The sequence below is a fragment of the Artemia franciscana genome, chromosome 17 (assembly GCF_032884065.1).
Source record: "Artemia franciscana chromosome 17, ASM3288406v1, whole genome shotgun sequence".
Taxonomy (NCBI): domain Eukaryota; kingdom Metazoa; phylum Arthropoda; class Branchiopoda; order Anostraca; family Artemiidae; genus Artemia; species Artemia franciscana.
The window spans coordinates 17982571-18001971 of record NC_088879.1 but is presented as its reverse complement, the minus strand read 5'-3'; the positions used below and the strand labels follow the sequence as shown (position 1 = coordinate 18001971).

Below are 19401 nucleotides of genomic sequence, written 5' to 3'. Positions count from 1 at the left end.
TCTTATTTCTTATGCTGAACACCTGAAAACACTTTACAAATATTCCTTTTATTAAGCAATAAAAAAAAGAAATTCAATTAATATGAAAAGAAATCAATGAAAAAAAATATTTTCCCAAGAAAATTAAAGAGCAATGTTAAACCAAAGATGAGCAGAAATAAAGTCATATGATAATGCAAACGTAAAATGAAAAGAAATTAATATCAAAGAGTAAATAGGAGGAAACACGAAAAGAAATTCCAATTAATAACCTAGTCAAACTCGAAACAAATAAAATTTACCACAAAGGGCCAACGGTCTCTATGTCTTTAAAGGCTAGTGTATCATTTGTACAAAACAACATATAAATAAAAAAATAATTTTCTTATAACATCAACAAACCAAAAATTGCGGACACATTCCAAAAAAAAAATATACAGAAAATATACACAGCAATGAGAACGGAAACCATATTTTCCAAGCCCCGGAATAGCATTTTAGTTTCTTTTCAACATAGCATTTATCTATTTAACGTTAATGGCAGCGTCTCTCTCATTTTGCTTTTACTAAATGCAGCGATTATTGATCAATCCTTACCTGTTTTTCCTTTTCTGCAACTTTAAATCTGTGTAGCTGCATTTCTTCCCACTGTTTACGTGCATTTTGAATAGGCTCTATTTCTGTAAATCTCCAAACTGATGCCTGGGCTTTGTCTTCTTTGACTTTCTGTAGTTTGGTCCATGCAGCTGCTTCACGACGAACAAGTTCATCTGCGTAAAGTACCCCAAATGTTTAACTTTCCTTTCTTGTGACTCAAATCAGCCAAATGTCATAATAAAAACAGTAAAGACATTTAAAAAAAATGAAGAACTGATTTGGATTCAGTACAAGAAAACTACAAGAACCAGCCATTTGTCATTCGTTAACTTAAACATGTTTTACACATTTTCAGCTTATCACTGGAATTTTCTTGTGAATTTAGTTGAATTGCAACAAAATGCAGAACTAATTTACCCAAAAGCTTCCAAGAAACGAATAAACAAACCTAAGAATAATGTTTTCTGAATTTTAGCTTAAAAATAGCCAAATAATGCTAACAACTTTCATAGCTTTAGTACTGTGAAGAATTATATTTCTTTTTAATTCAATTGCCTTTTACCTGAAGTTGCATCAAACAAATACATCAAGATATTGAAACTAATTAATCCATAAATCCATGGAATGTGGTAAGGAATTCATAGTAAGGAATCAATGGTAAGTTTCTTACCTTTTCTTTCAATTGCCTTTTACCTGAAGTTGCATCAAACAAAAACATCAAGATATTGATACTAAGTAATCCATGAATCCATGGAATGTGGTAAGGAATTCATAGTAAGGAATCAATGGTAAGTTTCTTACCTTTTCTTTCAATTGCCTTTTACCTGAAGTTGCATCAAACAAAAAACATCAAGATATTGATACTAAATAATCCATGAATCCATGGAATGTGGTAAGGAATTCATAGTAAGGAATCAATGGTAAGTTTCTTACCTTTTCTTTCAATTGCCTTTTACCTGAAGTTGCATCAAACAAAAAACATCAAGATATTGATACTAAGTAATCCATGAATCCATGGAATGTGGTAAGGAATTCATAGTAAGGAATCAATGGTAAGTTTCTTACCTTTTCTTTCAATTGCCTTTTACCTGAAGTTGCATCAAACAAAAAACATCAAGATATTGATACTAAGTAATCCATGGAATGTGGTAAGGAATCCATAGTAAGGAGTCAATGGTAAGTAATCCGTAAACCTATGAAATTGAGGGTACATTCCTTAAATCAAAAGCATATATTCTCTGATTTTAAATTCAGTTTCTTAACACTTATACTACATCTCTGAACATACAATGGAGTCACATTAAGTACGCTTTTAAGCTACAAGAGGACATCAGTCACCTTAATCAATATAGCACACGCAATGCGTGGATTAAGGTCATTGCTATGATGTTCAATCCTGATTAAGGGATTGATCATTGCTATGATTATCAATCCTGACTAAGAAAAGAAAAAATTAAATGTTTTTATAATCAAACATCAGGGTGCTGTCTAATTTTTTTTAACGTTTCCAAGGAGGCGGTCGGAGGGGTAATAAAAAGAATCTTTCTGCATAAAAAGATGCTTTGAAGGCAAAAACATGCATAGTGTTTTTCCCTATTTACTTTTTTAATTTCTTAGTAACAACAACAAAAAATATAAAGAGGATATTTGCTGTTGGAATGATCGAAACGCAAGTTATAGCTGTTTTTAAAATCCTCAGCAGTGACAAAAAATGTAGCGCAGATAGTCAGGCTCGACGGAAACACAAGTTATAACTGAAGCTCAGCCCCAAAAGTTGACTAAAAATTTATCCTTCATTTCGACTTCAATTCAAAGGGTCAGTAACAAGAAATTATACCTATCTCTCAGATACCATTGCAGACACATATTCTAGCCTCATAACTTCGTTGAGCATTGCCAAAAGAATTAGTGATTTGGCCAAAAATAACCAGAAGCATCTTTAAATCTTTTTTATGGTACTTTTATGTTTCTCTTTCTAAGAGAATTAAATTCAAACAAAAAAACAAGTTCTTTTTAACTGAAAGTAAGGTTCGACATTAAAACTTAAAACGAACAGAAATTACTCCGCATATTAAAGGGGCTTATCCTCCTTAACTCCCCGCTCTTTGCGCTAAAGTTTGACTCTTTCACTTAACTTTTTAAAGCAGTAAAAAACTTTAGCGTAAAGAGTGGGGGGTTAATGAGGAAAAGCCCTTGTCATATACGGAGTAATATTTGTCCGTTTTAAGTTTTAATGTCACTCCTTACCTACAGTTAAAAAAAAGTTGTTTTTTTTTATTTGATTTCTGAGCGTTTTTGAATTGATGCAAGTTTTGACTTTGGCTCTCCGCACATAAATAATGAAAACAAAATTCGCATATTAATTTTGTTTTGGCTAAATGGCTTTCTCATAGTTTTCATCAGAAGATTTTGAGAAAAAAGGAGTGGGGGAGGAGGCCTAGATGCCCTCCAATTTTTTGATTACTTAAAAAGGCAACTAGAACTTTTAATTTTTTACGAACGTTTTCATTAGTAAAAAGTATAAGTAATTTACGAATTAACTTACGTAATGAACTTCTATTATCATATGTTTTTATTACTTCTCCCCCCCCCCAAACCAAAAACTCCCCCTGAAAACATCTGTACACTTCCGAATAGCCATCAGTATGTGTAAACAACGGTCAAAGTTTGTAACTTGCAGCCCTTCTCACGGCTACTGTGGGGGAGTACGTCGTCCCCAAAGACCTATTTATTAGGTTTTTCGACTATCATGAACAAGTTGGCTATCTCAGAATTTCGATCCGGTGACTTTGGGGGAAAATGAGCGTGGGAGGGGGCCTAGATGCCCTCCAATTTTTGGGTCACTTAAAAAGGGCACTAGAACTTTAATTTCCGTTAGAATGAGCCCTCTTGCGACATTCAAGGACCACTGAGTCGATAAGATCACCCCTGGGGAAAAAAAAACAACGAAAAAACAAATATACACGCATCCGGGATCTGTCTTCTGGCGAAAAATGCGAAATTCCAGATTTTTATAGATAGGAGCTTAAAACTTCTACAACAGGGCTCTCCGATACGCTGAATCTGATGGTGTGATTTTCCTAAAGATTGTATTACTTTTAGGGGGTTTTTCTCCCTATTTTCTAAAATAAGATAAATTTTCTCAGGCTCGTAACTTTTGATGGGTAAGACGAAACTTGATGAAACTTATATATTTAAAATCAGCATTATCTAAATTATAGTATATATATAAGTTTTGACTTTGGTTCTCCGCACATAAATAATGAAAACAAAATTTGCACATTAATTTTTTTTTGCTAAATGGCTTTCTCATAGTTTTCATCGGAAGATTTTGAGAAAAAAGGAGTGGGGGAGGAGGCCTAGTTGCCCTACAATTTTTTGATTACTTAAAAAGGCAATTAGAACTTTTAATTTCTTACGAACGTTTTCATTAGTAAAAAATATACGTAATTTACGAATTAATTACGTAATGAGCTTCTATTATCGTATGTTTTTATTACTTCTCCCCCCCCCCAAAAAAACCAAAAAGTCCCCCTGAAAATGTCTGTACACTTCCGAATAGCCATAAGTATATGTAAACAACGGTCAAAGTTTGTAACTTGCAGCCCCTCCCACGGCAACTGTGGGGGAGTAGGTCGTCCCCAAAGACCTATTTATTAGGTTTTTCGACTATTATGAACAAGTTGGCTATCTCAGAATTTCGATCCGGTGACTTTGGGGAATAATGAGCGTGGGAGCCTAGATGCCCTCCAATTTTTTGGCCACTTAAAAAGGGCACTAGAACTTTTAATTTCCGTTAGAATGAGCCCTCTTGCGACAATCTAGGACCACTGAGTTGATACGATCACCCCTGGGAAAAAAAACAACAAAAAACAAATATACACGCATCTGTGATCTGTCTTCTGGCGAAAAATGCGAAATTCCAGATTTTTATAGATAGGAGCTTAAAACTTCTACAACAGGGCTTTCTGATACCCTGAATCTGCTGGTGTGATTTTCGTTAAGATTGTATTACTTTTAGGGGGTGTTTCTCCCTACTTTCTAAAATAAGACAAATTTTCTTAGGCTCGTAACTTTTGATGGGTAAGACTAAACTTGATGAAACTTATATATTTAAAATCAGCATTAAAATGTGATTCTTTTGATGTAAATATTGGTATCAAAATTCTGTTTTTTTTAGAGTTTCGGTTACTATTGAGCCGTGAACGCTCCTTATTTACAGTTCGTTACCACGAACTATTTGATAACATTTTACTTTGCACGAATACGTCATGCACTAATTAGCAAAATTAATTAGTGATTTGGCCAAAAGTAACCAGAAGCATCTTCAAATCTTTTATATGGTACTTTTACGTTTCTCTTTCCAAGAGAATAACATTTTACTTCGCACGAATACGTCATGCACCACATATATGGCTTAACCTTTTCAGTTTTGTCGTCATTTCGTCTTACCTAGTACATTGCCATCCAAGATTTTGAGCGATGAAAAAGATCCGACAACTGTTCTTACATAAGAAGGATCAAGTGTCACAGTGTTGCCATCAAGGGACAATTCTTCAAGAGAGTTTAATTTTAGAACACCTTGAAGGTCTTTGAGCCTGTAAGGAATACCCAAATCAAACATATATACGTCATATATACTTTATTAATTCAGATGAAACGATTGAAATTATAGGAATAAGCTAAATAAAGCAGTTTGGGAACCTCTTATTTACTTAGCAGTTTGGCAGTTTGGGAACCTTCTTATTTTAATATTTTGAGATAAAACTTTTTTAATACAATAATTTTAGCCCAATCACCCTGTGACACAGACAGTTTTAATCAGTAGTTTTGTTTAATAGCTTTAAGATTATTATTGAACCATGGGATACGACTAAAATAGAAACTTCAATTTTTTTTTTGGCAAATGATACAACCCTATCTATCTAGTATTTTGCTTTTAATTCACCAGCCCTCTTGAAAACAATATTCCAGAATTTGAAGAAGATTATTAATAATTAGTTTACTGACCAAAAAAGTACTCGAAAACAGGGGGTTTTTACCTTTTTATTATCTTTGAAAAAAACTCAAATCTGTCCCTGTTATTTTTTCGTCAACGCACTTGCTTTGACTTAGTAAAGAGAAATGTGCCTTACGTGTTTTTTCCCAAACAGTCACTGGGCTGTCAAAACGTTACCAGGTTGTCATAGTTTTCACAAGTTTACAGTGTCATAGTTGTCAAGTTGGGTCGTAAAAACTTCAGAAGGGATTCATCTGATCAGAAACTGAATTTTCTCGCGCAATTTCTTAGGATCAAAAGTGATGTGAGGGCAAACATCCCCCCCTTTTGAGGACTTTTTTTATCTTGGAGACCAATGTAGATTCTCCATGAAAGTGGATCCATATTTTGAGATAAATGGTTGGTAGAGATGGTTTAAAGCTGTAATAAGCATCAGGAGCTTAATTTGCTGTGAGGTAGAGGGGAACTGCCCCTTCGAGACCTCGGTTCACACCCCCCTCCCATTACCCTTCCGCCAGCTGAAACTTAGTTTCTTCAAAAATCTTGCCAAAACTAAGATAAGCCTGCATAATTCAAGTATTTACAGAAATGGATCAGTTTTCTTTAGTACATATTTTCCTTCATTGTACTATATGCCTCATTTTTCATTTTTCACTGTTATTTTGACTTAATTTAGAAAAATTGGCTCCAACGCTGCCCCCCCCTAGATTTTGACAAAATTGCGCCACTTATAAGCCTGCCTTCAAGAGTCAACATTACCGTCAAAGCCAAAGTGACAATTTTCCTAAGTTATGTAATTTTTTTATTGGTAATTTTAATAAGAAAAGTGGACATTTTTGGTTTTGATTGTCCCATCAGCTCGAAACTCTTGTTAGGTCAAGATTTCCAAAGTTTCCAAGGGTCTACTCCTGAAACAACCAAATTTTGTCATGAAACTCGCGCAAATGACGCTTTTGATCTCAAAGGTTTTACCGAGGCAATAGACCAACAAAAAATATTTGGGAATTAAGTTTTAAATTTCAGTTGATTATTCATTTTAAATTCTGTTAGTTTTGGGTCATAATTCTTACTCCGAGCGTTCACTTTATTTTTTTTAGTATGATTATTCCTTTTATTTTCTGCTTCTTTTGGGTTTCATCTATTCATTCATAATCTTTTCTTTTCATTTTCAGTTTGGCTGGAATAATGCCTTCTTTCTTTTCAAAGCTTCTACAATTTTTTTTTTAGAAATGATTAAAGTAACAATGTTACTGCTCAAGTTTTTGTAATTAAAATATACTTCTTACAATCAAGTCACAGCTATGTTTTAAATTCAAGCAAATATTAATATGAACATTTTTTATTATTCTTAAATATTTTATTAAAAATTTTAAGATCTTATTAAAAAATGACTTTTTAAAAATATTATAAGATTTTTAAATATTTAATAGAATTTAATAAAGAATGCTTAAATTCTTAATACTAGCAATGCTGATTAGGGACAACTTTATTTTCAATTCAAAAGTAATTTTAAAAAAAGGTACGGAATCTAACAGCATCACAACAGCACCTAAATTATAAAAATCGATTATGCATTGTGTAATATAGAAGCATATAGAATATTTCATATCCTAACCTAAGATTTTTTTCCAGAAAACAGGAGATTCCCTATATGAAAACTTTATTCACAATTAGAAACCTTCTATCAAATAGAAACAAGCTGTTTTCTCTATAGGATGGCCATATTGAGAGCTTAGTCTCAAATTTGTCATAAGGACTATCAAAATAATGATTGAAATACCCGATTTGATTTATTAAGAATGTACATACAGCATTTTTCTTAGGGCAGCCGTATTGCCATATAAGCCACAAGTTTAACCTCAGCGACTAAGTATCTTTGGATATCAATATTGATAGAAATTTGAAGTTTTACAATTACGAGAAACGTTTTGGGATTGACTACAGAATGTATTAGTCACTCTCAAACATTTTTCAAAGATCAAAACTGCTGAGAATGTTTTCCCCTGAAAAAAGATGTCCCCTTCTTTTTAGAAGGGGACATCCCCTTCATAACGGAATAATTTCTGTTGGTTTTAAGTTTTATTGTTGCTCCTTACCTTCAGTTGAAAAACTTGTTTTTTTCATTTAATTCCTGATAGTTCCTCAAATAATTCTCAGAAATCCAGTTCCGCCTTCATAGCAAATTCCCTCCCCCTACAACCCCATCCCCGCGAAGAATGTCTATAAACTTCCTAATAATAAAAACTGCAAAAACTATGGAAAATTTTCACAACTTACAGCCCTTTCCCCAGGGGCTCTGGGGGGGGGGGGGGTATGCTATCCTCAAATACATAGTTACTGAGCTTTTCAACTATTCTGAACAAAATAGGTATCCAAAAATTTTGATCAGACGATTTTATCAACTAGAACTTTTAATTTTGGTTAGAAAAAACCATCTCCCGATGTTCTAGAACTGTTTCTTTGATACAATCACCTCCGATTCCCCAATACAAAACAACAAATAAACACACATCAGTAGTCTTTTTTCTAACAAAAATACAAATTCCAGATTTTTGCAGATGGAGGCCTAAAATTTGGATAGAAGTTCTTCAGTAAGGCTCTCTGATGCGCTGAGTTTGATGGTGAGGTTTTCATTAAAATACTTTGAATTTTTGGAGTATTTCCCTCCCCCTTTTTCGAAACTCAGGCGAAGTTTCTCAGGTTTATAGCTTTTGATCGGTAACAGAAAAACATAGTGAATTCTATATATTTGGAATCAGCACAAACACTAATTCTTTTGGTTAATCTATTGATATCAATTCCGCTCTTATGGTTAATCTATTGATATCAATTCCGCTCTTATAGTTTCGGTTACTATTGAGCCGATTCGCTCCTTACTTACAGTTCGTTACCACGAACTGTTCGATTGGTGTGATGACCTTAGATGATACATAGCAAAGTTTTGAACCACCCATCAAATAGTCAACTTCCAGATGAGACGGTGTACTCTAATCAAAAACAAAACGAAATCTAAATGCTTATTTAGCGCTTACTCCTACTGCTATCGAAAATGGCTTACCTTACGAAAAAGGCATACGAGTAATCAGGTCATACCAAAATCTTTTAAAACTTAAATGAAGCCGAAGTTGAGAATCCGTACCACATTTGATTTAAACACAAAAAGAAAGATGAAAAGCAGTAGTTTTCTGTAGCGGAATAATTAACTTGGTGCTTACATTTGGAGACAATTATTGCTCAAGTACAATTTTTGAAGTTTTGGTAGATTTTGAAACCCTGAAACATCTTCAACCTGGTTCCTTTTCAAGTTTAGCTCTTGTAAGCTTTCTAAATCTTGCAAGCCATCCACGTTCGAGAGACAGTTTGCAGCAAGATTTAAAACCCGCAAGCTCCGGAGTTTACCTGAAAATTTCAATTAGTTAATAAATAATTAGTTTAAACCTCATTTTTCTTCTACTCTGTTTAAACAAATGGGATTAAATAACAAATACAACTATTACGGAATAGTATAATAAAAGAAACCAATAAGGGTAATCCTCAAATCAACCGTAAGTGAACGAAAGAAAAATTCACCACAATACAGGGGTGTCAATTCAGGAAAATGTTGTAGGGGTGTGATGGGAGCAAAAAGCGCTTTTTTGGAATATTTGGAGGGGGGTTCTATTGTTTTTTAAATTATTTTCAGCGAAAATACAAAAAAAACTATTTTCCAATTTAGATACAAAGAACAAGGTACTTTCCAAAATCTTGGGAAAGGGGAGTAAGCAATCTAGGAGGTAGATATTAACCCCTCCTTTCCCTGTTATTATCCTTTCCATTCTTCTAAGGGCTAATCTTGAAATACAAGATCATGCAAAAGGTATTAGCTCTAAAGTATTGCAAGGTTAACACTTTTTTAAACTAAAAAAAAAAAAATTGAAACTTTAAACGAGCCTATATTGGTGTAGATAAGAAAACTAAAAGCCCACTGCAACGAACTATAAGTAAACATTAGACCATACCAGCAGTAGCCTCACCCCCCTCCCAAAAAAGAGGAGTGTTCGACCACAATGTAGTGGTTGGCACGCTGGACCTGAAATCCATTGTCTGTATGGACAGGGTTTCTAGTCCTGGTTTCACTGGTTACTTGGTTTCGAATGGAGGTCAGTGGCGTGACTCTGTAATCTCAGCCCGAGTCAACTCAGCTCTAAGTATGTACCTGTAGCAATCTGGGAAAGGTAAACAGGAAGGGTGTGTGAAAGCAGAGGATGGCTGGTCCCCGGTCCCCCAATGCACTTCCCGGCTGAGATGTCATGAAACGGAGGTCAGCACCCTTGATAGAAACTGTAGAGTCCAATGCTGCATTCTTAACCCTTTTGTAATACATTTATCAAAAGCAAATACTTTTCAAAGTAGTTCAAAATATAAAAAATTCATTAATTTTGAAGATGTGCATCAAAAGTTATTATCATATGAAATCTATATATATATATATATATATAAGTTGTTTGTTTGTGTGTCTGTCTACTGACGTCATGTTTGTGTTTCGACTGACGTCATTTTTGTCAACTGACGTATCTATATATATAAAAATAAGTTGTTTGTCTGTGTGCCTGTCCAGTGACGTCATGTCATCGTGTCACGTCGTCATTAAGTTATTTGTCGTCATGTTTCTTATGACGATGACGTCATTAAATGTATTTAAGACATTTGTTTACGGAAAAATGTTTAATTGTAAAATGACTGAAGAACCTACAATGGCAACAGCCGAGGAAGCTACTCAAAGAGTCTATGCCAAAAAACTTGCTGCTGATAGAGAAAATAAGTAAAGAAAGCGTGCCGAGAAATCACAAGAACAGCAAGAAAACAGACTTGCGGCTGATAGAGAAAGTAAGAACAGAAAGCGTGCCGAGGAACTACCAGAGCAACGCGAAACCAGACTTGCTGCTAAAAGAGAAAGTGAAAAAAGAAGGCTTGCCGAGGAATCACAAGAACAGCAAGAAAACAGGCTTGCGGCTGATAGAAAAAGTAAGAAAAGAAAGCGTGCCGAGGAATCACAACAACAGCGTGAAATTAGGCTTGCGTCTCAAAGAGAAATCATCAAAAGAAAGCGTGCCGAGGAATCACAAGAGCAACCTGGGTCAGTGCGATGCTGGATGTATTAAATAAAAAAAACTAGTTTTTTTAACTGAAAGTAAGGAGCGACATTAAAACTTAAAACGAACAGAAATTACTCCGTATATGAAATGGGTTGTCCCCTCCGCAGTCCCTCGCTCTTTACGCTAAAGTTTGATTCTTTGCCACAATTCTACTTTTTAAAACAACTAAAAACTTTAGCGTAAAGAGCGTGGGACTGCGGAGGGGACAACCCATTTCATATACGGAGTAATTTCTGTTCGTTTTAAGTTTTAATGTCGCTCCTTACTTTCAGTTAAAAAAACTAGTTCTTTTTTATTTAATTTCTGAACGTTTTTGAATTAATGCATGTTTGATTTTGGCTCTCCGCACATAAATCATTGAAATGAAATTAGTATATTAATTTTTTTTTTTTGGCTAAATGGCTTTCTCTTAGTTTTGATCAGACACTTTTGAGAAATAAGGGGTGGGGAAGGAGGCCTAGCTGCCCTCCAATTTTTCGGTTACTTAAAAAGGCTACTAGAACTTTTAATATTCAACGAACGTTTTTATTAGTAAAAAATATACGTAACTTAAGAATTAACTTACGTAACAAACTTTTATATTCTTATATTTTTATTATGTGTACGAGGGGGTTTGTACCCTCGTTAATACCTCGCTCTTTACACTAAATCGTAAGTTTTGTTCCAATTCTTTAAGAATGACCCCTGAATCAAATAGGCCGTAGAATAAATAGTTGAAATCACTAAAAATATTTTAGCATAAAGAGCGAGGTATTTATCTCCTCCTAAATACCTCGCTCTTTATGCTAAAGTATTTTTAGAACCCTTCATATGCGTAATAATCTCTGTTTGTTTTAAATTTCAATGCTATTCCTTACTTTCATTTGAAAAAACGTTTTCATGTTTATTTTTTCATTGTTTTTTTTTTATAGTAATGCTAGAAAATCCTGCGCCCTTTTCATTGAATTTTTTCCCCCATGGCATATTTCTCCAAGGAAAGATCCTCCCACATAGCCCCCTCCCTCAACCCTACCCCCAAAACCAAAAAAATCCCCCTGAAAACGTCTGTACACTTCCCAATAACCATTATTATATGTAAACACTGGTTGAAGTTTGTAACTTGCAACCCCTCCCCCAGGGACTGTGGGGGAGTAAGTCATCCCCAAAAACATAGTTATTAAGATTTTCGACTATGCCAAACAAAATGGCTATCTCAAAATTTTGATCCGTTGACTTTGGGAAAAAATGAGCGTGGGAGGGGGCCTAGATGCCCTCCAATTTTTTTGGTCACTTAAAAAGGGCACTAGAACTTTTCATTTCCGTTAGAATGAGCCCTCTTGCGACATTCTAGGACCACTTGGTCGATACGATGACCCCTGGGAAAAAAAAACAAAACAAAAAAACAAACAAATAAACACGCACCCGTGATTTGTCTTTTGGCAAAAAATGCAAAATTCCACATTTTTGTAGATAGGAGCTTGAAACTTCTACAGTAGGGTTCTCTGATACGCTGAATCTGATGGTGTCATTTTCGTTAAGATCCTACGACTTTTAGGGGGTGTTTCCCCCTATTTTCCTAAATAATGCAAATTTTCTCAGGCTCGTAACTTTTGATAGCTAAGACTAAACTTGATGAAACTTATATATTTAAAATCAGCATTAAAATGCAATTCTTTTGATGTAGCTATTTATATCAAAATTCAATTTTTTAGAGTTTTGGTTACTATTGAGCCGGATCGCTCCTTACTACAGTTCGTTGCCACGAACTGTTTGACTAAGTGGAATGGCAAAAACGAGGACTGCCACACAAACATATACTAATCTGGCTACATTATAAAATTACTTCTAACGAAATTGATGATGTGATTTCTGCTGAAATACCTGATGAAAATGTCGATAAGGGGTTATATGATATTGTTTTAAAAAATATGATACATGGACCTTGCGGTGCACTGAACAAAAATTCACCATGCATGGCCAAGGGAAGGTGCACAAAGCAATATCCTCGACTTTTAGTACCCAAGACAATTACCGGCAATGATGGTTACCCACAATATAGAAGAAGATCTACTGAAGATGGCGGCAAAACAGCAATAATAAAGAAGCGTAATGGTACCACCATCGAAGTAGATAGCCAGTGGGTTGTTCCATATTCCCCATTATTATCAAAAACATTTAATGCACACATAAACGTTGAATACTGTAACTCCGTAAAGGCAATCAAATACATATGTAAATACGTCAACAAAGGCAGTGACATGGCAGTTTTTGGCTTGCAGTCCGAAATTAAAGATATCGACGAAATTGTACAATATCAGGCTGGAAGATACATAAGCAGTAATGAAGCAGTTTGGCGAATTCTTTCATTTCCGATACATGAACGTAGTCCAGCTGTTGTTCACTTAGCGGTACATTTACAGAATAGTCAACGTGTTTATTTTTCAGAATCCAACGTGCAACAAAGAGCCCTGAAGCCACCCTATACAAAGTTAACTGCTTTGTTTTCGCTATGCAAAAATAATTCTTTTGCAAAAAAATTGCTGTATACTGAAGTGCCTTCGTATTACACGTGGAGTACTAAAAATAAAGTATTTGAACGTCGAAAACAGGGTAAGTCAGTCGACGGCCAACCTACCATCTTCAAAGATACCACGATAGGCAGACTCTACACCGTTCACCCCAATCAACATGAATGGAGAGAATTTATTGGAGAATGACCAACACTGGGATAACTGCATCAATGACGCGTGCGAAACGTCAACTCCAAGTCAAATTCGTGCATTATTTGGAATCATTCTAACAACTTGCTCTCCTTCAGCTCCTACAGAGTTATGGGGAAAATATAAATCGAAAATGTCCGAAGATATACTCCATCGAAAACGGTTAGAGACGTCAGATATGACTTTTGATTTTATATCAGAAATTTTTAACTACACTTTAGTTATTATAGAAGATTTGTGCGTATGTATGGCAAACAAACCTCTTCAGGATTTGGGAATGCCTTCACTTAATCGTACCGCTGCTGTTTCGACATGTGTAGAATTGGATCGTGAACAAAGTTACAGTACGAGTGATCTATTGTCGTATGTACAAAATAACATTTCCAAGTTAACGACGCAACAAAAAGACATTTATGATACGATAATGCATTGTGTCGATAACAACATTGGAGAAATTTTCTTTTCGGATGCGCCAGGAGGTACTGGTAAAACGTTTGTGATAAAACTGATTCTGGCAATGCGGGAGATTTCAGGCAAACATTACCTATAATACCTAGATCAACCCCTGCTGACGAAATGAATGCTTGCCTGAAAAACTCTAATTTATGGGCACACGTAAAAACATTCAAATTAACTACAAATATGCGTGTCCGATTGCAAAACAATGACTCTGGTCAAACATTTTCAGATCAATTGCTGGCAATTGGAAACGGAAAGCTCCCAGTAGACTCAATTTCAGAACGTATACAACTACCTGCTGAATTCTGTAATTTAGTGACGTCCAAAAATGAATTGATTGAAAAAGTATTTCCGAATATTCTAAACAATTATAAAAATAATAAATGGCTAAGTGAAAGAGCGATTCTTGCACCCAAAAATATAGACGTCCACGAAATCAACAATATTGTTTTAACCACGATTCGAGACCAGGCAGTCCTTTACAAGTCAGTCGACACAGTTTTGGAACCAAATGAGGCGGTTTGTTATCCATCTGAATTTTTAAATTCTGTGGATCTTTCAGGGTTTTCACCACACGTCCTACAGCTAAAAATAGGCGTACCAATAAAACTGTTAAGAAATATCAACCCACCAAAGCTTTGCAATGGCACGCGACTCGCCGTAAAAAAAAACAATGGAAAACGTAATAGAGGCCACAATCTTGACAGGGCCTTTTGAGGGTGAGGCTGTTCTTATTCCTCGCATTCCCATGATTCCAACGGATCTGCCTTTTCAATTTAAAAGATTGCGATTCCCAAGTCGATTAGTATTTGCAATCAGCATCAACAAAGCTCAAGGCCAATCATTGGAAAAATGTGGTATAGAATTCAATACTGATTGTTTTTCCCATGGACAATTGTACGTTGCATGTTCGAGGGTCGGTAAACCTGACAATCTATTTATATGCAGCGACAATTTTACGCAGTTAATTTTACGCAGTTTTACGCATTTTACGCATTTATAATTTTACGCATTTTACGCAGTTAATTTTATTGTATCTATCTATCTATCTATCTATATAAAAACGAGTTGTGTGTATGCATGTTTGGTTGTTTTTAAAAAGAGCGTTTGCATATGACGTCATTATAAGTACATAAGGCTTTGTATATGCACAGACAATGGGAAAGCCAAGAATGTTGTATATTCGCAAGTTTTACGTAGTTCAAAACACATATATAAATCTATCTATATTCATAGGTGGTACACAGGGACACAACTACAATGGCGCGTAACTAATATGGCGCGTAACGACTTACGCGCCCGGTGAGACTTGGAGGGGGGCGAAGCGCCCCCACCAATTAGGTGTTGGGGTGGCGCAAAGCGCCACCCCAACAGCTAGTCTTTCATAATTTTAGTAATAAGGGAACAAGTCCCAAAACACTAAAATAAAAGGGATTTTAAGAAAACTACTTTATCTAATTCAATATGTCTAAAAATTCTACTCTAAAACTAGTTAAGTTCTTATATGCGTAAAATCACGACATTTTGCGTTTTTCCCGAGAAGATTCTCCGAGATGGAAGTTTATGGGTCTGTTTATTGGAAGGTATCGAACCCTTTAATTGAAAGCATTTAAGCAGTAGGTAGATTCTACAAAAATTGTTCGAATTCTAAAGTAATACGAAAAAGTGAAAATAACCTAAAAAGTACCAAATTACACACTTATTTACTTATAAATATTAAAAAAAAAAAGACATTTTTTGGAAGAAAATGACGGAGACAGGTTTTTAATTAGGGACAAAGAAATGAAAGTTTTTATCTACACATTTTTCTACAAATCAGACTCCTCCGTAGACTCCTCCCTTCTCTTTGAGCTCTTGATTCCTCTTTTCTAATTGGTTTCATTTCGTTTGTTTTAATTTAATCAAATAATTCGTGGTAACGAACTGTAGTAGGAGCGACCCGGCTCAATAGCAACCAAAACTCTAAAAAAAAGAATTTTTAAAACAATAGTTACATCAAAAGAATTGCATTTTAATGCTGATTTCAAATATAGAAGTTTCATTAAGTTTAGACTTACCCATCAAAAGCTACTAGCCTGAGAAAATTTGCCTTATTTTAGAAAATAGTGGGAAACACCCATTAAAAGTGATAAAATCACTTTTAATTAAAAATGATTTTAGTGACTTTTGAATTAAAAGTGGTAAAAGTATCAGAGAACCCTACAGCAGAAGTTTCAAGCTCCTATTTACAAACATGTGGAATTTTGTATTTTTTGCCACAAGACAGATCGCGGATATGTGTTTGTTTGTTTTTTTGTTTTTTTTTTCCAGGGGTGATCGTATCGACCCAGTGGTCCTAGAATGTCGTGAGAGGGCTCATTTTAACGGAAATTAAAAGTTCTAGTGCCTTTTTAAGTGACCAAAAAATTAGAGGGCACCTTAAAGTCACAGTATCAAAATTCTGAGATAGCCATTTTATTCAGCATAATCGCAAAACTTAACAACTTTGTCTTTGGGGACGACTTACTCCGCCACAGTCCCCGTGGGAGGGGCTAAAAGTTACAAACTTTGACCAGTGTTTACACATAGTAATGGTTATTGGGAAGTGTACATAGGCTTATTGGGAAGTGGGGATGGGCTGAGGGGAGGGGGTTATGCAGAGGGAATTTTCCATGGAGGAATTTGTCATGGGGGAAGAGAATTTCCATGAAGGGGGCGCAAGATTCTTAAGCATTTTTTTAAAGAGCGATGAAAAAATAAATATGAAAAGGTCTTCAACTGAAAGTGAGGAGCAGCATTAAAACTTAAAACGAACAGAAATTATTACGCACATGATGGGGTTCACCTCAATACTTCACTCTTTACGCAAAAAGCAATTTTATTGATTTCAACTATTTATTCTATGGCCTTTGTGATTCAGGGGTCACTCTTAACGAATTGAGACAAAATTTAAGCTTTAGTGTAAAGAGCGAGTTATTGACGAGGGGGCGAACCCCCTCATATACGTAATAAAAACTTACGAATTTAGAAGTTCGTTGCGTAAGTTAGTTCGTAAGTGACGTGTATTTTTACTAATAAAAACGTTCGTAAAATTAAAAGTTCTAGTTGCCTTTTTAAGTAACCAAAAAATTGGAGGGTGACTAGGCCTGAGCCCCTGCTCCTTTTTTCTCAAAATCGTCCGATCAAAACTATGAGAAAGCCATTTAGCCAAAAAAAAAATTAATCTGCAAATTTCCTTTTAATTATTCATTTGCAGAGAGCCAAAGTCAAAACATGTATTAATTCAAAACGTTCAGAAATTAAATAAAAAACAAGTTTTTTTTAACTGAAAGTAAGGAGCGACATTAAAACTTAAAACGAACAGAAATTACTTCGTATATGAAAGGGGTTGTTCCCTCCTCAACACCCCGCTCTTTACGCTAAAGTTTTTTACTGTTTTAAAAAGTAGAGTTGAGAGAAAGAGTCAAACTTTAGCGTAAAGAGCGGGGCGTTGAGGAGAGAACATCCCCCTTACTTTCGGTTTATAAAAACTTGTTTTTCTTATTTAATCTTGCTCAATAGCTTGAACTTGATGTTTCAAAGTGGCTTGACTCTTCATTTGACTGAATAAGTAAGTTTGACAAAACCTTGTTTTTTTTTTTTTTCATATAAGGAATTCGTTTCTCGGAGCTAGCTTATATGAATTGCTCTTTACGAATATTTGACTAAGCGAAAACTGTTTAGATAGCATTTTCACTTTTTCATGTAAATTACATTAGAAAAACAGTATTGACAAGTGAAAATAAAACACGTCTCTACATGTTGACCAATGGTCTGCGTAGCGCAGATACCAATCTCCACATTCAGCCGGGAGTACAATGCGTGGCTAGAGTTAGATTATCTAACACTTCCTGTATTTTTTTTTTCTCCGAATTTCTCCAGATACCCTTTTGGAGCTGGATCGATTCTCGCTGAGCTTACTGAGTCACACTACTGAGCCCCATTTCAAACCAAATAATCAGCAACACTAGGACTCGAACCCCAGCCCTTAACTCAGCCCTGACAAGTAGAAGAGAAAAATAAGACATGAAATGAAACCCTTACGTAAGTTTCCAACGCATTGAATTTGATTTCCATGTAAATCTAATACGTCAAGATTGTATAAATTATCAAGCCCATTAATGCTGCGAAGTCGGTTTTTGCCCAGCATTAGTACGCGCAGGTTTGATAAACTTTCCAGTCCACCAATTTTCTCTATCTTGTTATCATACAGATTCAGCACCAGGAGGTGAGTAAGGTGAGCAAGAGAATCCATCTTAGCTATTAAATTGTGCTGAAGTGAAAGGAGTAAAATATTCTCTCGACCTTTGGTGCTGGGTATGCAGGGAAGCCCACACCTGGAAAAGAAACAGAAGAGTTGCTGTGAAAAAAAGTGTTTTTGTTTCGTACAGGAACCAAAAACCAACGGAAAAACTGTAAATTCCGAATCGAGCAGTAAGAAAGAATTTTGAACTAATGAGTTGACATGAGATCAGCTCGAGTCTCTTTGCTAATATTTGAAGGGGCAGCCAAAAGAAAGTGCGGAAAGCTCTCTGTTGACACATATATTGAAAATCATTTGGGGGGAGATAATACTCTGGATGGAGATGACAAAAAAAAATATGCGAACTCTTTGGAAAACCCAATGAATTATAACTTAAGTATAAAAATGTCGAGATTCTGTCGATGAAGGGCCTATAGCCCCTCCCTGAGAAATTTCTTAGCTTAGTCTTCAATACGAAATTATTAACTGAATGCTGTACTATAAAAAAAAGAAACAACATGCAAAATCCCCTTATCGCTGCATGTTCACAGTCTGTCCATATATTTATTAGAAAAGATTCTTACGAAAGCATGAGTCCATGCTTTTTGAACAATCTGGCATAAGCTCTTTTTAGGGATGTATAAAATTGTTAGTAGTGAGGGGGTTTTAGTTTCTACGACACAATACCCCCTTTGAATCCCAATCCCAACGCTTTTTTTAAACTTCTTCAAGACGCAGTGCATGTTACCAAATAGGGAATGTTTTTTCGAGACGCAGGTACATGTTACGTCACAGTGAATATTTTCTAAACGAAGTATGTATTAGCTACTTAAAAGCCTAAGAGAGCCAGGGCTTCTTCATTTCAGGATTTACTTCGTTGCTACGTAATAGAGTTTGGTTGTTACCTAATATGGATGTTAGAGTCAACCCTCTATGATGTACCATGTCAATTCACATCACAGTATCACACTATTACTGGCCCTGTGGCGCCGTTTGGCTCCCCTCAATATTCTTAAGACATTTTCCATATATTTTCTTGACAAAAATCATGAATTAAATCCAATGGCTCATGTTTTTGCCAGCCATCCCCCGACTTTATGCACCAAATCAATTCAAGCCACCGTGCCATGCAACAACTTGCTCTCTGGCACCCTTTAGCACCCCTCATTATTTTTAATAGACACTTTCCAGACAGTTTCTTATTAAAAATCATGCTTCAAATTCATTGGTTCATGTTTTTACAAGGCTGCCCTCCGAGATACACCATGGCCA

The 19401-nt window shown here is 35.3% G+C and overlaps 1 protein-coding gene across 1 annotated transcript in view; it reads right to left on the bottom strand.

The window, feature by feature from the left end:
• LOC136037950 (leucine-rich repeat-containing protein 49-like) overlaps nucleotides 1-19401 on the bottom strand; it is a 52487-nt gene that overhangs the window by 24323 nt on the left and 8763 nt on the right. The window contains exons 2-5 of the mRNA XM_065720834.1: nucleotides 17931-18223; nucleotides 8791-8974; nucleotides 5029-5174; nucleotides 577-749 (exon numbers count right to left, since the gene is read on the bottom strand). Of these exons, the coding sequence (XP_065576906.1) occupies nucleotides 577-749; nucleotides 5029-5174; nucleotides 8791-8974; nucleotides 17931-18223 (796 nt within the window). The remainder of the gene's footprint in view (nucleotides 1-576; nucleotides 750-5028; nucleotides 5175-8790; nucleotides 8975-17930; nucleotides 18224-19401) is intronic.